This window comes from Lynx rufus, unplaced genomic scaffold, assembly GCF_022079265.1.
Source record: "Lynx rufus isolate CCGP_SWC_20201006 ecotype Redwood Valley unplaced genomic scaffold, mLynRuf1.p SCAF_14, whole genome shotgun sequence".
Classification (NCBI taxonomy): domain Eukaryota; kingdom Metazoa; phylum Chordata; class Mammalia; order Carnivora; family Felidae; genus Lynx; species Lynx rufus.
In genome coordinates this window covers 7274385-7301816 of record NW_025814828.1, presented here as the reverse complement: position 1 = coordinate 7301816, position 27432 = coordinate 7274385, and the positions used below count along the sequence as shown (strand labels likewise).

The window sequence follows — 27432 nt, the reverse complement described above, 5'->3', positions numbered from 1 at the left end:
CTATTTCTAAGGATTTTGAGCACTTCACAGGTGTAACTATTATTATCTTTTTTTTTTTTAACGTTTATTTATTTTTGAGACCGAGACAGAGACAGAGCATGAACGGGGGAGGGGCAGAGAGAGAGGGAGACACAGAACCGGAAGCAGGCTCCAGGCTCTGAGCCATCAGCCCAGAGCCCGACGCGGGGCTCGAACTCACGGACCGCGAGATCGTGACCTGAGCTGAAGTCGGATGCTTAACCGACTGAGCCACCCAGGCGCCCCTATTATTATCTTTTTTAAGGGTTTTTAAATGTTTATTCGTTTTTGAGAGAGAGAGAGAGAGACAGAGTGTGAGCGGGGGAGGGGCAGGGAGCATAGGAGACACAGAATCCGAAGCAGGCTCCAGGCTCTGAGCTGTCAGCACAGAGCCCGATGCGGGGCTCGAACCCACGAACTGCGAGATCGTGACCTGAGAAGTCGGACGCCCAGCCAACCGAGCCACCCAGGCGCCCCGAAAATATATTATGTTTATAAAATACAAAGTTCCGGGGCGCCTGGGTGACTCAGTTGATTAAGTGGCTGACTTCACCTCAGGTCGTGATCTATCAGTTCATGATTTCGAGGCCCGCATCAGGCTCTGTGCTAAGAGCTTGGAGCCTGGAGCCTGCTTTGGATTCTGTGTATCTCTCTCTGCCCCTCCCATGCTTGTGCGCGCTCTCTCTCTCTCTCTCTCTCTCTCAAAAATAAACATTAAAAAATTTTTGAAATAAAATAAAACACAAAGTTTTAAGAGCCACTAAGAGGTATAGGAGGAGCTACATCCCCTTAGGTAACGAGGTTGAAATTTTTCTAGGTTAAACGGAAGAGTAGAGACCTGGAATTCTCCTCCTGGCTGGGGCCAGCCAGCTTTGTGACCTTGTATAAATGGTGGTGTTTACCAAACTTAATGAAATACCCAGATCACCAAGATTATGAGGCTGGCATAGCCTGATATGCTCAGAAGTGGCCTACATCATGCCACAATTGTGTTGCCTTTAAGAGAATCGCCTGCGGTTCTTAACTAGTCAGATTGTTCTGCCATTAGTAACTGAACTTTGCAAATCAACTTGAGAGCTCCACACAGGCCTCTCGGGAGATCTCTCACACATAGCAGGAGAGTCAGACCCACCAGTACCTTGCCGTAGAGTTTATGAACGAGAACTCTAACTAGCAACCCTAAATGAAGAGGAGAAACGGTGTATCCGTTGGAGGAATGTGAGAGAAAGCTCATGAATATTTTTCATGGCATCTGCCGGGAATATGGGGCAAAACAATGAATACAAGGAGAATGGAGCGAGCCAGGGAGAAAACTCCTCTCTTAATGTTTATTTCAGAGAGGGGCTGGTAATTGATGAAACCAATCCAATATCTGGAAACATTCTTTTTTAATCCTCACTTTGCCTTTTATGCAGTTTGAAATTTTGGAGACTCCTCTTTGAAGTAGAGCAGGGTCGGGTCTGAAAGGAACAAACCGTTTCCCAGACAGATGTGTGAAGAAATGCCCGGAGCTATGAGCTTCTCGCTGGGGTTAGATGTGAAGGGGCCAGGCTGTTAAATACACAGCAACATGAAATATGAATATTCTTTCACCTCCGTGGGGAATTTTTTTCCGAGGGAAAAAGAAAGGCGGCGGGGGGAGGCAGAACGCTATTCTACTGTTTACCCAATTCCTTTGCCTGGTCTTTGAGCTTCCATTCATTAGTATGGTGTTGCTGTGCTGTGCCACTCCAAGATCCTTTCTGAGGCTCACGTGTGAAAACAGCACGGTTTTAAAATGATATTTCTTGTCCTTTTATTGTCTTTCATTCCTATGCGGCGACAGTGAAAGCCATCTTGACAGTTCTAAAATGTTGTTTTCTTTACATTACAGAGTCTCCATGGCAACTGCATCATCCCAGGTCCTAATTCCTGAAATCAACCTCAATGACACCTTTGACACCTTTGCCTTAGATTTTTCCCGAGAGAAGAAGTTGCTCGAATGTCTGGATTACCTTACAGGTAATGTCTTGCACGCGCGCGCGTGTGTGTGTGTGTGTGGGGGGGTTAATATTGTGTACATTCAGTAATACGCATACTTTGCCCCCCAGATCCGTTCCCTAAAAACCAGAGGGGTGCGCTTCTGATTTAGGAATGGAGTCTAATATTCCCATAAACAATTTCTGGCACTCTTTTTTCTTTTTTTTTTTCACTCAAAACAACACAGTCTGAGACCAAACTGGGAACAGAGGAAAAAGGAGAATCTCAATAACTGAAAACATATTTACCACCATTTTCCCTCCCTCTCAGAGTGTGGGTACCACAAATAATGGCTCTGTTGGCCATCGCAGGGATACATAAGGGAGCGTGGCTATTTTCCATTTCATCTCAGCAAGGCATCGGACTCTCACGGTGTCTTGCCAGAGAAAAACTTGGCAGCTAACTTCGATTGGGTGTCTACCCTGCTCCGGCTTTTTGTATGTGAGAGCCTGTTTAATCTTCCCAACATCCAACTGAGGTCAAGTGTTGTCAGCCTCATTCTGCAGAGGACGGAGGTCACCCATCTTGCGGGAGGTCAGGTAGCCAAGGACTTGGCAGAGTTAGCATTTGCTTGGGTCTGTACAGACTCCCAAAGACCTCCTGGTCTTTCTCGTAAAAGACCACATTTCATCTTGGCAAAGGTCACCATGGCAAACGTCCCAGAAATCACACGCGAATTCCTGGTACCATGTTTCCAATAGGCATTTTTTGGGTCAAACTTAAGAAACAAAAGCAAACAACAATAAAAGAAAACCTTAGCCTCCTCCCATTCCTAACCATGCTTCCAGACTTTTCTTTGCTGTCAACCTCTAGAGCGAGAACTGAAATCATTCGCTGGGAGGATGTGGACTGTTTAGATGACCTCTATTTGTGTTAGCCAAAGCCACCGGTGCCCATGACTTCAGGAAAGCTCCACGTATACAGTGAAGCCAGATGTGCACCAAACTCAGGACAGGCGGCCCTCGAGAGACCACATCCCTGGCTTAGTTAGCATGGCATCAGCTTCTCGACTCCAGCTCTGTGTGTGTGTGTGTTTGGGGGAGAGTGGTTGGAAAAGACGGAGCAGGAGAAAGGGAACATTGTGTATAGTTTGTTTTTACAGTCTGTGGATCAAAAGCAAGGAGTTTTACATCCAAGGGGCGTTATACCCAGACAGGTTTTTTCTTCACAAGAATCCGAGGCGCTGTTTTTAGCCTTTCTGCATTTGCAAGGGAAGCGGTCATCCCACAAACTTCTTATCTTCTGTAATTCTTTCAAACCACACCACTCAAAGAAGTTGACTCAAAAATGCATTTGCAGTAAGGAACCAAACTTGGTTTCAAACACTTATGAATATCCTGCCCTCCTTTTTTGAGCTTTTCACTCTGAGATTTATCTAAACTAACTACCCCACAGAACCTTCCACGATGATAAAAACGTTCTATATCTACACTGTCCATTATGGTAGCCGCTAGCCGCATGGGGCCATCAAAAACTTGAAATGTGTGTGGCGAGTTTTTACTTTTATTTAACTGTAATTAAATGTAATTGAAATTTAAAAAGCCACATGGAGCTCAGTGGCTACTGCATTAGACAGTGCTTTCTCTGGCTAAGCTGTTTTTCATAATGACATCCGATTAAAAAAAGCTCTTTTTTTCTTACATCATTTGGGATTGAGTGTGATGGCAACAACAGAAAATCCACTTAGCAGTGACTAAACCCATCAAGGAGTGTTTGTATCCCGGGAACAGGAGGACGGAGCTGTGTGTCCCGGGCCTGGGTAGCGGCTCACTGACGACCTCAGACTCTAGCTCTCTTCTTTTTTTGCTCTGCCGTCTTCACTGTGTTGCCTTTTCGCCACACGATCACAGCACAACTACCCCACCTCCGTGCATTATGCTCAAATTACAGGCAAAAAGAGAGGGACACAGGGGAGATGATGACAAAGATCCGTGAGCCAGCTTTGTCTTGGGTTATTAGGAAAATGAGAAGCTTGCTCAGAAGACCCATCTAGCAGACTCCCACTTGTGTCTTATGGGCCAGATCCACGTCACAAGGTCACGGCCAAGGACACAGAAGAACGAAACGCTGTTTGGCTGGGCCCTTGGCCTTTCTGCACAAAATCAGTGTCTCGTTGACCTGAGTGTATCCTCCCCTTCCCCAAGAATTGTTTAATGGTATTTCAGTGGGCACACCTTCATGGGCTAATCTCTAAGCCAATGCCAGAGTAGTGATTAAAGGAGAAAATGTGAAAGCACTTGGCACCGACTAGTACCAAGCACACCATGTATCATCCCTGATGCCTGTTTATGCCAAACGAAAGATCACATGGGGTACCTGCTCTTATGCCTTCTTAACTGTCAACGTCAAATACGAATTTGGTCCACTTCTAGACATAACAGCGATCCTGGCCATAACGTAGGATGCTTGGCTGATATTGCCAAGTCCAAATAGCCTATCAGACGTTCGTAAGCAGGAAATGAAGTGTTTGCAGAATATGAGCCCGCCATTTCTTGTGCCCTGTTTATGACAGAGGCAGGAAAATAACAGCTCTGCTACCCGGTCCATGAATATTGAAATTGGGAGCATGGTGCTATTTTCATTTACCGTAAATTAGGTATTGACTTTTCAGGACAAACCCATTGGGCTGATAATCAAAACAGGGTTAGCCCGCGTGGCTGTGAAAACAAGATTTTTTTTTCCCCTGTGACATGCCTCTAAGCGGTATGTCAAGTTAATAACCCGGAGAGGTGACATTTCCTCCCCGATTGCAGCAACTGCCGTGTGCCTCCCAGCCACTCGCTTATTTTGAGCGTAAGTTTTCTTTATATTTAATCATATATTGCAATGCAGAAAGAACACAACCTTTCTACAGCGGTGGGTGGAAAAAATAATTCAGTGAACTATTTAGATCACGGGAGAATAAGCGTTTCTCCACTGGTCCAGGCGGGGTGATCCCACACGAACACGGACAATTGGAAGCACGTTTTATGGTGCGGCCGGGCCTCCCCCGCAGAATGCGTCTCTGGGTTGGCGTCGCTGATTCATGCACATCAAAGTCACAGCGCATGACACTAAGTCTTGCGTGTGGATACTTCAGGAGATAGGTGTGTAAATACATATTCCAGAAAGAATGCTTTAAAGGCTCGACAGAGCCTTTCTGTCTTAATGCACAGCTTAATGCAGCCTCTGCCACGGGTAGGTGCTCATTAATAATGTTTGTAGAATCCAATAACCAAGAGACAAAGCTGGTCTATGTGACTTTGTACAGCGAACACACTTCATACTTGGCCGCCTACCGTATTTGTCCTGAATACACCGTCAGGTGGCAAAAGGAAGAATACGAAAACAATTAGGGTCTTAAATTTGCCATGTTTATAAACTTTTCTCCTTCTTTGGGTTTGTTCAGGCCTCACCAATCCTAATCGCAATTTAAAGCAAGAAAGAACTCTGCAATGATGTAAACTGAGGCTGCTACCAATCTGTAGAATGCTGCAATTTTCTCCTTTTTTGAAGTTAGGTTCTAGTATCCAGAAGAGTGGAAATAAAGGCCTGGATCAGTTCTCTAAGCCAGGGGTTGGCAAACTTTGACTATAAAGGGCCAGATGGTAAATATTTTAGGCTTTGCAGGACATATGGTCCCAACTACTCAACTCTGCTGTTGCGCAAAAGCAGCCACAGACAATACGTAAATGAATGAGCCTGGCTGTGTTCCAATAAAACTTTATTTACAAAAATAGGCAGTGGGCCAGATTTGGCCCATAGCCATAGTTTGCCAACCCCTGCTCTAAAAGATTATTGCCGGTGCAAAGCACTCACTGCCTAGTCTTTTTCTTGCTCACAAACTCTTCTCATAAAACCAGGTACTGAAATCAAGCCGGTAGGTTTTAAATCAACTTAAAATAATTATTTTGGTAGGATTTAGACCTCTCTGCTCCAGACTGTGTTCAAGACATAAAATAGCAGCCTTCTCCAGTGTTTTCTTCGGGGAAGGAAAATGTACTTCTTAGATATGATCGATTGTTCATCATGTCCTTCTTAATTTGAAATATCACCTATAAATTAAAAACTGAGGGGAAAATAGGGCCACACTAATAAGGGTTTTTTTTTTATAAGGCATCGAAACATCTAATGAAAGGGGTACCTGGGTGGCTCAGTCGGTTAAGTGTCCGACTCTTGATTTCGGCTCGGGTCATGATGTCACGGTTTGTGAGTTCGAGCCCCGAGTCAGGCTCCGCACTGACAGTGCGGTCAGTGCGGAGCCTGCTTGGGATTCTCTCTCTCTGCCCTCCCCCTGCTCACACACACGCACTCGCTTGCTCTCTCTGTCTCTCTCTCTCTCTCAAAAATAAATAAATTTAAAAAAAAACATCTAGGGGCGCCTGGGTGGCGCAGTCGGTTAAGCGTCCGACTCCAGCCAGGTCACGATCTCGCGGTCCGTGAGTTCGAGCCCCGCGTCAGGCTCTGGGCTGATGGCTCAGAGCCTGGAGCCTGCTTTGGATTCTGTGTCTCCCTCTCTCTCTGCCCCTCCCCCGTTCATGCTCTGTCTCTCTCTGTCCCCCAAAAAAATAAATAAACGTTGAAAAAAAAAAAACATGTAATGAAAGAAAATTTTCAAACAATTACTTGGTAGGTTTGTTATGGCATAACGAACATCAGTATTTTTCCAATTGGTTTCATAAAATACGTGGCCTCACATACCTCAGGGGTTGGCAAACTTTGGCTCTCAGGCCAAATCTAGCGCTCACCTGGTTTTGTAACTAAAGTTCTCCTGGCACCTGGCCATGTCTGTTTGAGTCTGAATTGTCTGTGGCTGTTTTTGTAGTGCAGAGGCAGAGGTGAGTAGTTGTGACAGAGACCATATAGCTTGCAAAGCCTAAAACATTTACCATCTGGCCCTTTACTGAAAAAGTTTGCCATCCCCCCCCCCCTCCCACGGATGAAATCCCAAAAGTTCATCTCGTTTACTTTCTGCCTAACATGTTTTCTTGCATGGACAAGAGTATTAGTTGCTTAGTCTCCTCAACCTGCTTTCACGATAGAGACAAGTCCCTCCTGGAGGGCCGAAGTCACGCTACCTGTTAAAAATCACAGCGATCACCAGCCAACCAAATGTGCTTTGGATTGGGGCCACCGTCTCTAGGACGGTGGTCCTGATGGACCTGTCCACAAAGGCCTGCTTTGACTGTCACACATCTCCTCTGCAACGTATCCCAGAGGTGCCTGCCTCGTCGCTGATGAGCATTCTTGATCCCCACAGCTCCCAACCCTCCCACAATTAGAGAAGAGCTCTGCACAGCTTCCTATGACACCATCACCGTTCACTGGACGTCCGATGATGAATTCAGTGTGGTCTCCTATGAGCTCCAATACACCATATTCACCGGACAAGCCAATGTCGTTAGTGAGTATTGCGCACCCTATCGGTCTCTCTGTTTGGTGACTGTTTCCGGATAGATTGCGTTTCTAAATTTAAGCATCAGGGGGAAGACAAGGGAGGAAAGGATCCATGGTATTTATTGGCTGCCTTTCCTAACCAAGAAGATGATGGCGTTCGCTCGTGCTCTACGAGCAAAACTAGCTGGCCAAATAGCGACGAAAATTAATGATCTCTAGCAAACCACATGGATGAATCTTACAAACATGTGAGAGAGAGAAGCAGGAAACCAAAGCATACACGCAGTACGAGTCCGTTTGTACGTTCATAACTTAAAGATAAAAGGAAACTCTTGCTTAGAGATGCATATGATCGTGTAACAACTAGAGATAAAAGCGGGGTGGCTACTTTCTGGGTGGGAGTCACATGGTTTAGTCATTGTATCATACATTTAGTTTTATGTACTTTTTCGAGTGTTGTTTCACGATGTAAAAAAAAAAAAAATGTAATAAAATGGAGAGGCGAGCAATGTTAGTAACTGGCCCCACCTGGGAAGAATTTCAGCCCTTCCTTGAAACACGGAGAGGCCCCTCTCTCCCTGGGGCCCGTGAGATATTTGGCATCAGAGACAATGTGATGATCTCACATCGCCCCAGTTGCTGGCCGGAGAGGTGATCACAAAGGAATCTCTCCTCCCCACCCCCGCAGCTATTTCAATTGAGTTGAGTAAATGGAAAAGGACCAGAGGAAGTGGCTTTTCAGGGGAGCAAGTTTGAAGCCTCTTTAGCAAATTAAAATAGAGCATGTCAAAGTAGAATAGAATAGAATAGAATAGAAGCCACTTTTCAACAAAGAAGTGTTTTGAAAAATTCAGTATCAACTTAATGTGCTTTTATTATGTAAACCTCTTCTCGGCTTCACCACACTGTTCTTTCCTCGCACGTGTAATTCTGACACAGTTCTGAGACGTGTGATGCTTAAAAAAGAAATCAGGTGTAGGATTAATTAAAAGAGTGATGGGCGAAGAGCCCTGCTTCTGAGTAACTGAAGGTCACTGGCTCATGCCAACAAATGGACCCCCCAGCTTCCTTAGCGCCTCGTTTCCCAGGCTTCCCTCCTCACCCCTCGGACCCTCCCCTCCCTAATTGGCCTGCCTTGGAAGCTTTATTAAAATCTTACCATTTTCCAAGAATGTGTAAGGGGGAAAACCGTGAAACGTCGAGAACAGCTTTGGCCAGCCGCCCGAGCAGGGGGGAAACAGAGGGCAGAAGCGGCAGGTGTAACAAAAACGTCTTGGGGGAGATGATGGCCTAAGTCTCGGAAGAGAGTGGGTACGTATCAGAGAGGTAAGGGGACGCCAGGCAGCCACCTGATCAGGCGCAAACCTGTAGAGACCTAGAATGGCCAGGCGTTTTCGGAGACACCGCCTACGAAAGCCTGGCTGGAGAATTGAGTGAGGAAGGGGAGACGGGGAGACGTGAAGACGGGGAAGTAGAACCAGGACTCAAACCCGAGTAGGTCTGGTTCCGGAAAGCACGTGTCCTTCATCATCAGTCTCTAAATCCTAACCCGCAGTAAAGACCCGGCCACAGCGTGTTGGATTTTCCCCTGTGGGCTTGGGCGTCACGCGGAGCCGCACTGCCATCTGATCGGTTGGAAGCCGTGTCGGGCAGTGCTGGGGACGAGAGAGTGGGACAGGGCAACACTAGAAGCAGAGACGTGAACTGGGAGGCCCGTAGTAATTCACGGAGGCACAGCTGGCCGGGACCCGCCAAGGGCACTAGCACCGAAGAAGGCGAGGGCGGGAGAAGATGATTCCAGAAAGACTTCACCTCTCACCCGTATCCCCGGGGAACACCGTTACTATCTTCAGCTATTTGGAGTGCTTTTGGGGGCACATCTGAGAGGCACGGGGGTATCAGGATTTTCGATTCGTCTGGTTTCGCTCCCCGGCCCCAGCCCTACACGCCCCCCGCAAATCATGAAGCAACGCTGATTCCCTAAAATCTTTCTCTTTTTTTATTTAAAAAAAAATTGTTTTTCACGTTTATTTATTTTTTGAGAGACAGAGACAGAGACAGAGCATGAGCTGGGGAGGGGACAGAGAGAGAGAGAGGGAGCCACAGAATCCGACGCAGGCTCCAGGCTCTGAGCTGTCAGCACAGAGCCCGACGTGGGGCTCGAACTCATGAACCACGAGATCATGACCTGAAGTCAGATGCTTAACTGACTGAGCCACTCAGGCGCCCCTAAAATCTTTCTTTTTAGTGAGCAATGCACGAACACTGTATAATAATGTATAAAATGTATCTAGTGAAAATTGGATGCTTTTCAACATGCCAGCCACCTCAGCTCCAAAGTTACCCACTGTGGGGCCCCTGGGTGGCTCCTTCGATTGAGCATCTGACTCGTAATTTCGGCTCGGGTCATGATCTCGTGGTTCGTGAGTTCGAGCCCCATGGGAGGTCCTGCGCTGACAGCGGGAGCCTGCTTGGGATTCTCTCTCTCTCCCTCTCTTCCCCTCCCCTGCTCACACCCTCTCCCTCTCTCTCTCTCTCTCAAAATAAACTTTAAAAAAAGAAAAATGTTAAGAAAAAAAAACAAAGTTACCCACTACATCAATTCTATTTCACATGCCTCTTTCCTGGGACGGTCTGTTAATAGACGGGCGTGCGTATACATTCACAGTCACAGAGAAATACCTTTTTAGGGGCGCACAAGGTAACATGCCATACACAGCTCCTTACCTTGCTTTTTTCACCCAGAATTTTCTCTCTTTTGATGAACTCAGGGACAACGGATTAGGGACCTTAAGTACGTTTGCAGACTCCCTTTACCTTTGCCATATAATATAACACCAGGAGCGTTAACGATGATAACGATGGTAAGACTTTTGTCCTTTGCCATATTCTCTTGGCTAAAAGCAGGTCACAGGTGTTGCTCACACTCAAGGAGAAAGAAATGCACAAAATCATGAATAGTAGAGTGAGAACCACGGCGGCTACCCAAGTTATGTCTTTCCTGAGGTGTCTTGAATCAAATGATTATGAGCGTTTGGACAGTACGTAGCGCCTTGGCCTGGACTGGCGGGCCTTTGTATCAGTTGGCTTCTGCCGAACAGCCAACAACCGCAGAAGCTAGGTGGCGGATGACAATCCACACGCATCGCTTGTGCGTCCGGAATCCGGTGGGAGTCCGCTAGAGGGTCCCGCTGACCTTGGTGAGGCTCCGTCCTGGTCCGGCTGCTCGGCCGGGGCACACAGCGCCCTCCCACAGTCCCGCTCAGGCGCCTTCTCCTGGCGATCGCAGCGTGCCGGTGGAGGGGCAGGCCCGCTTGCACACGTGCTTTGCAAGCCCTTGCCTTTGTCGTGTTAGCCGATGTGCCACAGGCCAAAGCAAGTCCCCTGGGCGAGGCCAGAGTCAGAACGCGAGGGCCTTCAGGGTCCATCACAAGGGGGGCGGATACGGCCAGGAGCAAGGGAGTAGAGCCAGAAGGCAGCCCGCTCTAGAACCCTAACTCGATACCAGCTCGTCCCTCCATCCCCAGAATGAAAAGAAGAGATCTGTTGCTTGAAACTTAGGGCTTCTCAGGTGGCTAAGCTGTGACTAACTTGGCTCCCGTGCTGTCGGCATGAAAAATAATACCCCAACAAGACATATAAATGGAATAGAGGAGCGAAGGCCACGCCCGTGGAAATGCAGTGGCAACAGCACTCCTGAATCCACAGCTTTATGCTTGGTGATTCCAGGGAAGGTGTTTTGTTCCCCAAGAGCAGCGGCCACAAGAAAATACATGGCAATGACTTCATGAAGATGACAGACCTTGCTTATTTAACGCACAGGTGCCAAAAAGGCCATTCTCCCAGGACGGATGGAAAGCAGGGACACTGTAGGTGCTCATCTAATGGGGGTACACTCATCCGTTTGTTGGTCTCGAGAGTTATTTGTCCCTTGAATGTCCATTGAGCCGGTATAGTGAAGCCCTGAGGCCTCCAGGATCAAGTTGTAACAAGGAAAGAATAAACTTAGATAAATAGGCAATTGAGGGGCCCCCGGGTGGCTCAGCCGCTTGAGCGACCAGCTGTGGCTCAGGTCACGATCTCACTGCTCCTGGGTTCGAGCCCCACGTCAAGCTTTGCTCTGACAGCGTAGAGCCTGCTTCAGATTCTCTGTCTCCCTCTCTCTCTCTGCCCCTCCCCTGCTGGCATTCTCTCTCTCTCTCAAAAGTAAACATTAAAAAACATTTTAAAAAGGCAAGTGAGATGCAAAGATCTTCAAATTATTTTCTTCTTAACTATTATACGTATCTGTAGTGACTGAGAGAGACCTGGATTTGAATCCCAACTTTGGGCCACACTAGCTCCATAATTTGGGGGCAAATCATCTAACGTCCTCTGAATCTGTTTCCTCATCTGTAAGAAGAGGTAATGTTTTACCTTCACATGGTTGCGATAACAAAAGTGTAGGTCTTAGCCCCGCATTTGCCGCAGTGTCGGCACATAAATATTCAAAGTTCTTATTCGTACAAAAATATAGACTACAGTCGCCCGTCATTGCATTTAAAAAAAAAAAAAAAAAGCTGATATTTTGGGGGTGCCCGCGTGGCTCAGTGGGTTAAGTGACCTACTCCGGCTCAGGTCACGATCTCGCGGTTTGTGAGTTCGAGCCCCGCGTCGGGCTCTGTGCTGACAGCTCAGAGCCTGGAGCCTGCTTTAGATTCTGTGTCTCCCTCTCTGTCTCTTTCTGCCCCTCCCTGCTGGCACCCTGTTTCTCTCTGTCTCTCAAAAACAAATAGATGTGAAAAACAAAAACCAAAGAACCTTTAAAAACAATAAAAAGCTAGTATTTTTGGTCATATGGTAAATGTCTGTCATGACATTTGGATTGTCTACGCGATAGCATTTTGCACAATCGTCACGTGAAAGCCCTTCCCTGAATATTGTTTGTCCATCTGTCCTACCATTTGGAGGAATATCCCTTGCAGATGTCACATTGAATGACAAGATCTAATAATAAAACTGTACGGAAAATTCAAAGGCATTATACTCCCAAACTGGTCCTGGCTCCTTGTGCGGCTAGGTCACCGGTGCCTTCACTTGTCAGAATAAATCCTAGTTAATTGCCCACAACTGACTTTGGTGAAGGAGAATTAGATAAGATCTGTGCAGCTTTTAATCTTATAAAAAGGCTCTCCCTAATCAAATTCATACATTCAAATGCAAAATGAATGACGCTATTAATTTTTTATCACGCATTTTTATTAACAGACTTTGCGACTGCAGATGTTAATGAATTGCTTATTAATAAGTAGATATGTATTTAATTTTGCCACGTTTTTCATGTTTTCTTCCAGAACTTCTTCCAATGCACCATTTGCAATCTTAAATGGGGCCTTTTCCCAGCAGCCTATTTTTATCACTAGCCAAAGTCATAAGATGCATTTCTCCAAGTGTTCATGGCAAAGCAGTTATCTGTATTTAATTAATTTTAGTCATTTTGAAAACATTCGTGCAAGTTATTAAACAGATAGAGAAGGAGGAAAAGAATGTGCGCTTCTGTCCAATCTGTGAAAAGAAACAAAGGATGTTAGCAGCCGGTGCACAGCCTCTCAGAAGGGTGTCCGTGTTGCATCATGTTTTATACATAATGTTTTACTGCAAGATGACAGTTGCTATACAAGGCTCTGAAATCCCAAATGTAATTAGGATCTTGTAATGAGCGGCATTATGTAGGGAAATGCTTCTGACCCGTTGTGAATGAGAACAAAATGTATAAAATTGAAAAACTCAATTAAGTTTCATTACGAACTAATTATCTTCCAAGTTCCATTGTTGTTTTAATACTTCAAGCTGAATTAGAGAAGGTGAACGGTGGAATACCCTCGAAGACGATTGAAAACGAATTTGGAGACGAGGGAAGTTTCTGTCGGGATGGTTGCATGGGTGTCTCATAAAGAGGTGAAGAAAACCCGGTCGACAGTCCCGACACGGTGGGGTATCGGGGCAGAGAGGTCTGGCACAAGACCGCCACTAGCCGCGCAATAGCTTTGTACTCTGAGGCACCCGCCCCCTTACTCCAGCCCCCAAAAGAAAATGGTCGGTGTTGCTTTCTTGGCATTTTTAATCAACTCCTCGGTTATTGCCCCTGCAATAATAATAACACAGAGGTAAGCCTAGACAGGACTAGTGAGTGTTCACGAAAGCGGATTGTCCCGGTGCAAAGCCATCCAGTCAAATTTTACTACGCCGTAAACATTTTGTTCTTTTAATCGTCAAGGAGAAAAATTAGTGACCTCTTCAAAATAATCAGGATGGTCAGGGTCCCTTTCCTGTTCGGTAAAGCGTTCTGAAACATTAAATCTTTGTTGGGTTAAGACTCAGGATTATAGGCCAAGTTGCTGTCTGCTTTAGCATGTTGTTGAAAGCGTTCCCCCACCACATGAGGCCCAGCTTTTCGGTTGTACAGTGAGGTAAAGTTTATTGAAACATTTTTACCTTCGCTTTCTTTGACCACAATACTCATTTTACTGTAACGTAGGCAATTAAACGGGACCAGTGTAAACGCAGTGACATTGATAGGATTCTCATTTGATTCTCCCGAATGCTGTTGTTGTTTTCGTTCGTGCTTGACTGCTGTTGACAAAGGTCTAGGCATATGAGTAGATTATCCTAGGCAATAGAAAAGCTCGTTGCTTGCTATTGTAAGATTATTATTAAATGTCTAAAGTGAATTAGACAGGCTTGGGGCCCAGAGCTCAGCGTTCAAAATGGCCCTTCTTTGGTTGGATCGAAGTCTCTCATTTGGCCATGCCGCTATCCAGAAGCATTGAGTTTCTTGCAGCTACATTCAAGGTGAGAAAGTATCAAAAAAGATACGTAGTAAGGAGAGTCCCATGTTGCTGAACCACTTATGCGTGTTTTCCTGGGTCTAAGAGTCAGGGGGAAACTGGGGGGAGGAGTGGGGTGGATGGTTGTTAGTTGCCATGTCTCCGACACCCACTCAACCCGTTCTGTGAGTTTCCCGTTGTTCCCTTGTTTTTCGCTGGCTTTATCAAGTCTGGCAGTCCTCCTGGCGAAATGTTCGCAGGTGGGGATGAAAAGAGGTGACAGAAAACTCACAGGGTCATGTATATATCTATGACTCACTGAAGTGTGTCTAAAGATACTATGCACCTAAGGTACAAATCATATGAGGTGAATTTTCACACTTGACAAAATACTTTCAGGGTTCCTTCCAACTGTGAGACTACCAGGAACACTTGAGCTCCAGAGTTGGAGAAAGCATTTAGTAGGATTCAAAGACAGATGTCACGGGGCTGTGAATACCTTGGAATGCTATGCAAATATTTGTGGGTTGGTATGGAAATGCACATGTGACTTTCTTTCTTTAGAAATGTTTTATTAGATTCTCAAAGAGGTGAGACCAAAGAAAGATTAAGGGACTGCTTCTCGGGATTATGGTAAGGTATAAGTTGCCTCAAGATCAAAAGAACGAACCCTTTGACTTGCAAATCCACTGAAAGGGAAAGAGTGGGGGGAGTTGGGAGCCCCTCAGGAAGTGGAGGGGCCCAGCCCTCTACCAAGAAATGGTGAAGGAAATTCACCAGAGCCAGGAAACTTCATGACAGCCAGTCACGGGGGGGGGGGGGGGGGGGGGGGGGGGGGGGGGGGGGGGGCTGGGAAAATGTTCTCTTAGAGTGGATGGAGATTGATGGGTGGAGAGAGGAGAGTTGGGCCCAATACCAAAGAGATGTTTTCAGCATCAGTCAGCTGCAAAACAAAACGGGCTTCCTCTTCCCTCCATGTTCTCCCAAGCATCATAAATCCTCAGCCTGCCCCCCCAACCCACATCCTGCAGAATGCAGCCGGACGGAACTCTACTCTGAAACCAGCCGTGCCAGGGAATGCAGCTGGTCAAAACTCCGCGTTCCTGCTCTTCTAAGAGCCGCACTGGGCCCTCAGCTGCCTGCTTCGGGGTTCTTGTAGGGAACCCTCGTAGGCTCCTGACTTGGTTAATTACGGCCACGCTAAGTCTGCAACGCAAACAGCCCCGGTGATCATTTTCCTAGCTCCCCTGTCAGCAGCTGGGCCAGGCCCTGCTGGCCTCCCTCCCGCACCGGCTGCCTGGAGAGCTGTGACCTAGATCTCTCCTCCTGCTGCGATGAGCAGGCTATCTGGGGAATGTTCTCCCCGTGGCAAAGGCAGAGGCACAAGGGCTCAACACAAAGTCTCAAGGCCCTGTAATGCCTGCCCTTGCAGCCAATCACACGGCCAAATCGAAGGTCGTGTCGTAGGGCGATATATCCCATCTGGGGAGCGAGCCACTGCGAAGTCACTTAGGCCTGCATCCGGGGCAGGGTGAGGAATTAGAGGCAAAAATGCCATTTACTACGTGTACATTAGCACGGTCAGCTTCTCATCCGTGATTCAGGTCTCTTCTCACTTTCCTGAGTCTCACGATTGACGAGGTGCAAATTTTAAGGGTTACCGTAACGAGAGTGTGGGGTGAGGGTGCAGAGAGCGGACCCAGCGGGAACCCGCCGCTTTCTTTACATCACCACGGCCCCTAACAACACGTCGCACACACACACACGTGCACAAGACACCAGACAGAAGTGCCTTTGCTGCTCTTTACGCTGAACGGAATTTGTGTTATAATAATTTTTTTTATTTTTATTTTTTTTAATTGAGCCGTCAGCCCAGAGCCCAACGCGGGGCTCGAACCCACGGACCGCGAGATCGTGACCTGAGCTGAAGTCGGACGCTTAACCGACCGAGCCACCCAGGCGCCCCGCAAGATAATAGTTGCAATTGGTTTTTCCATTTAGAGCACATAATAGGAATATATAATAACAGATACAGGTTGATCACCTACCGTAGGCAGGCGACCGAGCACTGGAACATACTAGGGGCCTCTCTCAGAAGTGGCCAGGCACCCCACTTGTGGTTCACGTAACCCCCGATTACCCAGACTCGGAGTCGCGCAGACGCCGCCCCACGCTTGCGCCAAAGCACCGCACCGTCTTCTGCTTGGTTTTGCAGGTCTGTGTAACTCTGCCGACAGCTGGATGATCGTGCCCAACATCAAGCAGAACCACTACACCGTTCACGGTCTGCAGAGCGGCACCAAGTACATCTTCATCGTCAAGGCCATCAACCAGGCGGGCAGCCGCAGCAGCGAGCCTGGGAAGTTGAAGACAAACAGTAAGTGTCGCCTCCCTCCTGCTCTCCTCTCAGCTGCCTCGGTCCCCCCTTTCTGTTCCTTTTCTCTGCCTCGGGCATCGCCGACGGCCTCAAGAAGCAAGTCGTTCGGGGCGCCTGGGTGGCGCAGTCGGTCGAGCGTCCTACTTCAGCCAGGTCACGATCTCGCGGTCCGGGAGTTCGAGCCCCGCGTCGGGCTCTGGGCTGACGGCTCGGAGCCTGGAGCCTGTTTCCGATTCTGTGTCTCCCTCTCTCTCTGCCCCTCCCCCGTTCATGCTCTGTCTCTCTCTGTCCCAAAAATAAATAAATAAACGTTGAAAAAAAAAATTAAAAAAAAAAAAAAGAAGCAAGTCGTTTTAATGTTTATTTGTGTTTGACAGAGACAGAGACAGAGCGCAAGTGGGGGTCGGGCGGAGAGAGGGGGAGACACGGAATCCGAAGCGGGCTCCAGGCTCCGAGCTGTCCGCACAGAGCCCGACGCGGGGCTCGAACCCACGAACTGTGAGCTCATGACCTGAGCCGAAGCCGGACGCTCAACCGACTGAGCCTCCTAGGCGCCCCTGTAGTATTGCTTTCCATAGCAGAAGAGCACAGGAACAGCTCTTTCTTTAGGAATTCTTTATTTTACTCCAGATATCTGTCTAGCTAGGTCTGTGATTCTTAGAAGCGATTCTGCCCACCCCAGGGATATTGAACAATGTCCGGAGACATTTTGGGTTGTTACAACTGAGGCGGATGCCACTGGTATCTAGTCGTTAGAGGCCGGGGCTGATGCGAAACATCCCACACCACACAGGACACAACAAAGAGAAATCTGGCCGATACATGTGTCTGGTAACACCGTCGTCTCCCTCTCTGTCTCTGCCCACATGTGTTTTGTTTTATCCTCTCTTCTCTCTTGACTATTTTTGATCTAGAAATATGTTCCGTAACATGGAGTTTCCTTGCCCGGGACCTCCCGAGAGAAAGCAAATTGGAGCGTGTCGGTACGGCACCGTGTTGTAAGGTTCTCAGCTGGTCAACGGAATAGTTAACTGCTTTTCAAGAGGAACCCTCACTTAACCCAAGGCCTTGATTTCAGTGGTCAAATACGTCTATTTTCCTCCACACATAGGTGTTTAAGACACATGCTCTTAAACCCTGGGCTCCTTTCTCCTCTCAGTGTTTCTGCTGGTAAAGGAGGAGATGTTTTTAGAGATTAATTAGGGGGAAAAAATGAGTAAATACATACACCGAGGTTAATTCTGTATCTTGGAGACATCCTGCTTGTGCTCCATCAGATTTAAATATTAAATGTTAAAGATAATGGATTCATTTCATGTAGACTATAGATAATGTCATCTTCTATTTCTAGACATGCAGTCATTGAACAGATGTTATCAAGTTATACGCGAGGAGTTGGCAGACTTTTTCTACAATGTGCCAAATAGTAAATATCTGGGGCTGCGCAGGTCAGATGGTCTCCGTCACCATCCGCTCATATCCAGCTCTGCCGTCGTAGTGCAAAAGCAGCCGCAGATTACACATAAATGAATGGGCGTGGCTATGTTTCAATAAAACTTTATTGACAGACACAGGCAGTGTGCTGGATTTGGCCTGCGGGCTGTGCTTTGCCAAACTCCTATGTGTGCAAATATTACAGTGAATTGAATTCTTTAGTAAAGTAAGTGATTAACTTGTTCCTTGCACTGATGTGTCCTCATGAAAGCAGAAGCCTCTGACTTGGACAGAGCAGGCGAGGGTTTGTGTGAGAAACACAGCTGAGGCACAGGTGGAATTTGCTCACTGAGGGGGCAGGGGTTGGGCCTGACCTCAGCTGGCGTGATCCCGCTCCGTGCATGTGTAGGTGAGGGTGTGAGCTGAGACGAGACAGGACACGTCTCACCATTATGAGGCCAATCTTTCTTTTTTTTTTTAATGTTTATTTATTTTTTAGAGGGAGGGGGAGGGGCAGAGACAGAGGGAGACACAGAATCTGAAGCAGGCTCCAGGTTCCGAGCTGTCGGCACAGAGCCCGATGCGGGGCTCGAGCTTGTGAACCGCGGGATCGTGACCTGAGCTGAAGTCGGACGCTTAACCCACTGAGCCACCCAGGCGCCCCATGAGGCCAGTCTCTCTGGTGGCTATAACATTCTGATATTTCTCACTGGAAGAAGGGCAACCAGAACACGGCCCTCATTTTCCGTGATGGCGGCCTTTTTGACATTAGCGAGAATTTTTGCATACATTCCGTCTTCCACCTTTAAAAGTTGAAATATTTGAAGCAAAACTATCTTCATGCTCTTCTTGCCTTAGTTCATACTTTATCCCTAATAGTTGCTGATGTGATCACTCCTGAGGGCATATTTATTTCACAGGACGAGCCGAAATGTGAATGACACAGGTAATCCAATAGGTCTCACAGCCTCTGAGAATGTCCGTGCCCTGATCAACACTTGAAGATCTTCTCAGCTCTCCCTTTAACCTTTTCTGTGATGTGGACGGAAATCTAAATCGGGTCAGCAGACTACAGCCCAGACTACAGCCAAATTTGGCTGTCTGTTTTTATAAATAAAGTTTTATTGGCACACGACCCACGCCCGTCCTTTTACCTCTTGTCTCTGGCTGCTTTCGTGCCGCAATAGCATCGTTAAGCGGCCACAGAAGAGACCACATGGCCAGCCGAGCTAAAAATACCTATCCGGCCTCTTACCAGAAAGATGTGCTGGCCCTGATCTAAAAGGATTTTAGGGGTGTCGGCGTCGTGTTTGTATCCGAGTGGCGACTGGAAATCCTCTGGCCTCCCCGCACGTGACGTAACACGCCTTCCCCCAGGCTCTCGGTGTCAGTTTCTCAGCGGCATCATGTATCGCCACAGCCAACCTCCCAGACTTTTCCACTGGCTGTCTCCCAGCGGGCCTACCAACCGCACCAGTGGCTGTGGAGTTTGGGCATCATGGTATTTTTGCGTCCTCTCGTAACTCGTTTCCCACCTTTAGAAGCTTGTACCCTATGTAGTGTTGGATGGCAGGCGGTCCTCCAAAGCAGTGTTAAATCCAAAGGAGTAACAACGGCTATGACAAGATGTTCAGGTGGGACTGCCAAGATTTTCTAATGGTTCAGTCTCCAAAACACAAATGTGAATAATGAAATAGAGAGGTAGGGAGGGCCTTATTTAATATATATTTTTTATTTCATATTTATTTGATTATGTATACACACACACACACACACAACGCAGGAGTAGAAAACCCAGGTGTTATGATCACATTTTTTTCCCTGACCTTGTTGTGGGCTGAAAAATACACATTTTTTTCTTGTTAAAGTTTATTTATTTACTTTTGAGAGAGAGAGCACAAGCAGGGGAGAGACAGAGAGAGGAGACACAGAATCCGAAGCAGGCTCCAGAGCCCGACGCGGGGCTCGATCTCACAAACTGAGATCATGACCTGAGCCGAAGTCGGATGCTTACCCAACTGAGCCACCCAGGCGCCCCCGAAATACACATCTCTGTAGCCATTCTGAGCTCACGGGAACAATGGTTCATTTTCAACAATTTCAGAATAACGTAAAGCCTATAGAATATTCGATCTGCCAAAATCTGCAGTCTTGATTTCTTTGGTTTCTTGTCTGAAGTGTGCTGAGCATGAGCCACATTTTAAGCTGGACTGAGTATGGGAATGGTTGAAAAATGAAGTCTTCACTTTCTCCTTCCTTTTGGGACACCGTTTGGCCAGTATGTACCTGTGCTGCTTGGGTCCATCTGGGACCCCTGAAGATAGCTGTGGTTGAGCCCTGCCCATGGTACTGTTGAGTCCTTAGGTGTAACAGCTGTGGATCCCTGTCTCGGAACTGACGGACAGGGAGTCCACGAAGGCAGGGACGTGTTCATCTCCACTATATTACCGTGCTTTTTAAATCTGATTCTGAAAGGGGCGCCTGGGTGGCGCAGTCGGTTGAGCGTCCGACTTCGGCTCAGGTTGCGATCTCGCGGTCCGGGAGTTCGAGCCCCGCGTCGGGCTCTGTGCTGATGGCTCGGAGCCTGGAGCCTGTTTCCGATTCTGTGTCTCCCTCTCCCTCTCTCTCTGACCCTCCCCCGTTCATGCTCTGTCTCTCTCTGTCTCAAAAATAAATAAACGTTTAAAAAAAAAATAAATCTGATTCTGAGAAGACATTCTTGGTCGTGTCAAAATAAACAGTCCTTTTCTTCTTCCTCTTTGTGTTTCGCAAACTCGTTCCCAGGCCAACCATTTAAACTGGACCCCAAATCTGCACATCGGAAGCTGAAGGTGTCCCACGATAACTTGACAGTAGAACGTGATGAGTCATCATCCAAAAAGAGTCACACGCCTGAACGCTTCACCAGCCAAGGGAGCTATGGTGTCGCCGGAAACGTGTTCATTGATAGCGGTCGGCATTACTGGGAGGTGGTCATAAGTGGAAGCACATGGTAGGCAATTCTATCTATCGTCCCCCCGTTATACAAAAGGCACGTCTTAGGCTGTGCTGTGTCGGAGCATTCATCCATACCAGAGCCCATCTTGAAGAATAATAGGCAGAAAAGCCTTTTTAGTCCGTTGTTGCTATGGTAATGCTGCATAACCAGCGCCCCGAAACTCAGTGGCTTCAAAATGATCGTTTGTTATCGCTCACCAACCACCCACATCCATGGGTTAGCTGTCAAGACCAATCTCAGCCGGGCTTTGCTTTAAGCTGCAGGTTGGATCTAGGTCCATTCTTTGTGTCTATTCATCCTCTTTGGACGCGAGGGGCACCCGGGCCATGTCTTTCTCAAGGAGCCTCTGCTTCCGTCACCGTCTGCTGACCTCTGATTGGCCAAAGCCAGTCACAGAGCCACACCCAAAGCCAGTGGTCTAGGGAAGTATATTCCTCCCATGGAGGTGAGAGGAGGGGGTGAGTATCCGCAAAGCAGTCATCTGATCTACCATTCAGCCAGGAAGAACTTTTTTTTTTTTAATTTACTCCGAGAATTGCAGCTAAGGTGATCGAGTCCCGTCCCATGCGAGTCAGCCGACTAGAGCCCTGGGGCCCCGTGCCTGTTTTTGTAAATAAAGTGTAATGGGAACACATCCGTGCCCATTCTTTTCCACATTGTCTGTGGCTGCCTTTGAGCCACACAGCAGAGTCGAGCAGTTGAGATGGAACCCTGTGGTCCACAAAGCCGAAAATAGGAACTCGGCGGCCCTTTTCCGGAAACGTTAGCTGATTCCTACTCTAAAACACTACTCTTTGACCTTTAAAGAAAACTAATTGCCGTTGCCCTGTATGTTTGGTGATTCTGGACTGGGCCGATTACTGTAAATAGCCAGGAGCCGAGAGGGTGAAGCAGTGATCACAGGCTGGAAATCCCTTCGAAAGGTCCGTTAGATCCAGTCAGGGTGCGGTGTCCACGCTGGAATTGGTTAACCTTGCCTAGTTCGTCTCACAAAGCTGACCTTGTCTGTTCCACAGCCACAGACTGCCCCCCACCCCTTACTCTGGCTGGCCGTCTCACAAACACCTGTTCGCTACTGCCCAAAAAGGCAGCTGTTTTATTTTTATTTGGCGTATGTGCCAGGCGCTGGTCTGAGCATTCTACGGATGTTAACTCATCCGTTCATCCTAACAGCCCCACAAAGGCAGGTGCTGCTATTCCTACTTTACCGATGAGCTGGCTGAGGCACGTGCCCATTGGCTCGAGGTCACAAAGCTCAGAGGTGGTAGGGTTAGGAAGTCTGCAGGGTACAAGCGCTTAGCCAAGGGTTCACGAGCTTTTCTGTAAAGGGCTAAAGAGCCAGTGTTGCTGGTTTGGCAGGCCAGATGATTTTTATCCCAACAACTCAACTCTCCTGTTGTAGCGGGAAAACAGCCACGGACCATATGTCCACGAATGGGTGTGGCAGGGCACAAATAAAACTTCATTTCTAAAAACAAGCAGAGAGCCAGATTTGGCCCATGGGTTGTAGGTTGCTGATCTCTTTCTGCTCTTAACCACCGTGCTTGTGTTTTTGAAACATTATAATCACGCTAGGGCTTACAATGGTATGCTTGACGAGTGAGAGCTTCAACCTTGCTTAAAAAGACACACCTCAAATGGGCATAACCTGCAATGATGAGTATTGTAACGGTGCTATTTTTGAGATAAGGATGCTAAGACACATTGTGTCCGAAGTCCCTTGCAGTGTTGGTACAAGTCGACAGAAATCTAAAAAGTGAAATCATAAGCTTGGGTGTCTCCTTTCTCCCCAAAATGGTACCTATATTGGCCAAGCAAATAGGTTTTCTTCCGTTGTGATCCCCACGATTCTCTTTGCCCAGAACATTTTCCTGTTCCAACATCCTGCCGGAGGATAGAGGACAAATCCTTCCCCCGCAACCTCCCTATTCGGCTCTGGGCCAGATTGGCATTTATAGCTGCAGTGGGGCAAGATAAAAGCCCAAAGGAAAATACGATGAATTTTTGCAGGTGCAAAGGAGCAAACATTTCTAGTTAATTAACGTGCTGTATTAACCTGGGACAGAATCCAGTGTCTAAATAATTACAACCCCATTAATAATTATTTATGATAAATGATACCCGATCATTATGATCTCATTCCCATTGACGAATGGTGCGGGAAATTCCACCAGACCTCTTCAGTTATATAAACACAGATCGGTATTACCTTGAAAACACCCTCCAGATGTCAAAACCAACTCGTGAGGGGGGGAGAATTCTAAAATTAATTGCCGCACTTTGGATCATTACAAACTGGATTGTGTCAATTTCAGAAAAAATTCTCATGTAGAAAGTAGTTTAACATTTCCTGGGAGGTGTTAGAGAGGAAGGGGTGACCCGTATGATCAAATGCTTGTGACGCCTTGATTTGCACCAGCTAACGACACATATATTTTCTCGTGAAATACAGTCCTGACTTTCAATTAACATGTATGTTATGATCCCTGCAATGAGGCATGTTAACATCGCTCTGAGAAACGTAATTTTTATACTTTCTGAATTCTCCAAGTCTCACTGCGTAACTTAATGGAACATTACCTTCGCCTGCACCTTTCAAGCTCGATGGAAATACGTACATAGTTTTACAGATTAATGATCATATAATGATATTTTCCTTTGCTTAATGGACTATACACAGAGTTATTTTCTCACTCCCTAATGCTGTTAATGTGCACTTGGTGTTTTATGAAATGGTCTTAACTAAACATGGGTTCGTACATGGATTACTGGGCCAGAAGTCGAGGGGGAAGGGGCGAGATTCTGGATTCTGCTCCTGATTTTAACCTCCGTGTTTTCCCATTTGCTAAATGAAGTCCGTCATACCTGCCGCGGCTACTTCACGGCGGGTTCAGTTAAGGCTCAGCTGGGAAATAAACGGCAGCGTTCTTTAATAAAACATGAAGGTGGTGACCGGCGACAAGAAGGAAGCAATACAGACATGGCTATTTTGTGATGCAAACGCAGGTTCCGGGTTATCTGAAAAACGGAAACGGCGTCTGCTGGGGCATAGAGAAGGTCTCTGGGGAAAATACTCAAAAACAAAACAAAAACCTTTCCAGCGTGCCTCAGGTAGGTAGGGTTCAGCAGAAAAACAAAAGTCGGTCGAGGAGCCCCACGGAGGAGGGGAGCCAGCGGCTTACCAGAACCCCCCTGGTAAGTTCTGGAGTTTGCCAGAAGCCCCCGCAAACCTCACCTCTGCTGTCTGTTGTCTGGAAAAGGGCATTTCCCCACCTCTTAGAACTTCCAGATCTTCTGCAAAGCCATCACGGTGGCAGGACGCGACCCAGACTCCCACTTGAAAAGGGATTCTGGGAGATACAGTGCCCGGATTCACCCTGAGATGCAGAACAGGATTGGCAAGAAGGAAGAGAGGAGGCCAAGGTGATGGCTGACAGGCTGGTACACTGGCCTTTACTGATTTTCAATTCCATCCTCTTTTTTAATTCAGTGATAGCATGTTACACTCATTTCTTTTTAACACACCACTCTTAAAGTGATTGTATTTGAAGTCCAACATGTGATTTTTAAAAGAACGTCGTTTTATCAAAGACCAATGAAGTTTTTTTCTGTCTGCACTGGGTAAGGTACCATATGTCAATATCCACTTAGACTGGCTTCTGCTACAACATATGAAAAGTTGGGCTCTGAATCATTTATTCTTTCTTAAGAATGATGAGTTTTGCTTATCTTAATGTCTGAAATATTGCAAATGTTAATGGAGGCATACCTCAGCAGGGTAAAAAGAGATTAGGGAGCTTAGAACATTGTAGAAAGAATTCTCAACTTTTTTTGAGCGGTTGAGAGTACATTTATTTATTTGTAAGCTTTATTTTGAGAGAGAGTGAGCACGCAAGAGGGGGAAGGGAGAGGGGAGAGAGAATCCCAAGCAGGTTCCACACTGTCAGCCAAGAGCCCGACTCGGGGCTCAAACTCACAAACCGTGAGATCATGACCCAAGTTGAAATCAAGAGTCGGATGCTTAGCCAACTGAGTCACCCAGGCGCCCCACGAGTACGTTTAGAATAACCAGGATATCTGTCTCTCAAAGACATTCAGAATTTTTTTTAATGTAGTAGGAAATTAATTAGAAGGGCTCTTGGCAATGATGAATCACATAATTTCTGGTGAGGGAAGGTATGGGAGAGTGTTGTTTAAGTTTGGGGCCTTTTGAGTCATCTGAGGTTCAAGTACTGATTTTGATGCTTATTAGTAATGTGTTATTGGGCAAAAAGAATAAAACAGCAGTTACTGAAGATTCCTTGCCAGGCCTCGTGCCCAGGATTTTACATGTGTTCTTTCCTTTACTCCTCAAAATAACCATCCGAGATAGATGCTGTCATTGACCCTGTGTTATAGATGAGGAAAATGGCTAGGAGAGGACGAGGAACTTTCCCTACAAATGAAAATCATTCTCCACACTTGCCTTTTGCAAAGTGTGCTTGAAGTCATGGAAAATGACAGACACGGTGCCGGTTGAAAAATTCAAAGTAGGTCAAAAGGAGAAATCTAGGGTTGTGCCGTCCAGTATGGTAGCCCTGAGCCACATACAGTTATTTGCATAATTTAACTTCATTAAAACTAAATTTAAAGTTTGGTTCCTCAGTCTCAGCAGCCACAGTTCAAGTGCCCAATAGCCACATGTGGCTCGTGGCTACCATACGGAACAGAGCAGAACCTTTCGCTCATTGCAGAAAGTTCTATTGGACAGCGCTGGTCTAGAGAATTCACTGTGTGGGTCTTGATGAGTGGAAAGAAAGAAGGAAAAAAGGGAAGGAAGGAAAGAAGGAAAGAAAGAAGGAAGGAAAGGGAAGGGAAGGGAAGGAAGGAAAGAAAGAAAGGCAGCAAAACACAAAGTTCAAATTCTCATGTAATGTCGGAACTAAAAACAGGAATATGAGTAAATATAGCAGCCCATTTCCACCCACTGTATGTGTGGGAGGGAAGGAGATGAGGAACACCCGTGTCAGGGTCCTTGCCAAGCTTTCACTGAAGAATGAATCTGGTTCTCGTGACCCCGGAAAACCGTAGAAGGGATCTAGCGCACCTGTGCCCCACGCCTCACCGTTCTCGCTGTCACCATTTTGTTTGTGCAGGTATGCCATCGGCCTTGCTTACAAATCGGCCCCAAAGCACGAGTGGATCGGCAAGAACTCTGCTTCCTGGGCGCTGTGTCGCTGTCACAATAACTGGGTGGTGAGACACAACAGCAAGGAAACCCCCATCGAGCCAGCCCCCCATCTCCGGCGCGTCGGCATCCTGCTGGACTATGATAATGGTTCCATCGCTTTCTACGATGCTTTGAACTCCATCCACCTCTACACCTTCGACATCACATTCTCGCAGCCTGTGTGCCCCACCTTCACGCTGTGGAACAAGTGTTTGACCATTATAACTGGCCTTCCGATCCCAGACCATCTGGACTGCACAGAGCAGCTGCCGTGAGCACTGGGCCATGTGGAGCTGATTTCTGGGGGATTAAAAAGGGCCGTGGCCACCATTTCAGGGACCGAGAAAGCACAGGCTTCCAGAGTGTGATTAAATCTCGCCAAAAAGTGTCCAGAAATCAGCTAGGATAGGACTCAAAATAGGCGATTCTCCCCCTTTGCTGTCTTTTGTATTAAGTACACGCTTTAATAATTTCTTCAATTCTTTTTGTATCTACAGGAAAAATTATAGATTATTTATAAAAGAAACATAACCGGAATTCCAACTCTTAGAAAGTATTTGGTTTTGCACATTAAGAGGCCCAGAAGCGTACGGGCTCTTCACAACAGCCTTCGTCTCGTCACGCTCTGTGGGCTGGAGGAAAAACTCTTGTAGTTTTGTGTGCTTATCCACCTTCTCACATCGTCGTATCTCATACCGATCCCCTTGTAGGTCCTGTCGCCCTGACAGTGCATAATAGAATATGCAAGTATCTTAAAAATAAAACATAGCTTTGAGCCTAGTAGGGCAGTAAACGGGCTTTCTTACTGTGGTTTATTTCGAAGTGTTTTAACTGTGATGTCAAAAACTTACTGGCTCAACCGGAACGGAGAGCAAAAGAGAGAATTGAATGAATTGACTCTGGAGCTTGGACTCCACCATGGCCCAGTCTTTAATCACCCTCCAATGGCTGGTGGGGTAATGTTGGAAAGAAAGGTTGTGAAGCCTTTGGCCATGTGTGACCTTACCTTTCCCAGGATTCAGGATTCTGGGAGAACATTAAGAATTGAGATTGCAATTGAGAATATTCTCTTTGAATCCTACTGATTTTTCAAAACGTCTGAGGCTGATTTGTCTTTGATCAGAAGTAGGGTTCGGTTTCATGACATAAGTCTATTTCGTTCTTCCTTTTTAGTAGTGTCTTTAGGCCTGTGACA

General features: G+C 46.9%; 1 protein-coding gene across 2 annotated transcripts in view; it reads left to right on the top strand.

Annotated features, from left to right (window-relative positions):
* Positions 1–26763, top strand: part of MID1 (midline 1) — a 100720-nt gene extending 73957 nt beyond the window's left edge. For both annotated transcript variants that reach the window (XM_047076356.1, XM_047076355.1), the window contains exons 5-9: positions 1892–2019; positions 7277–7420; positions 16435–16596; positions 20815–21022; positions 26164–26763. In XM_047076356.1, coding sequence (XP_046932312.1) covers positions 1892–2019; positions 7277–7420; positions 16435–16596; positions 20815–21022; positions 26164–26512 — 991 coding nt within the window. In that variant the 3' untranslated portion in view covers positions 26513–26763. The remainder of the gene's footprint in view (positions 1–1891; positions 2020–7276; positions 7421–16434; positions 16597–20814; positions 21023–26163) is intronic.
* Positions 26764–27432: the final 669 nt, after the last annotated feature.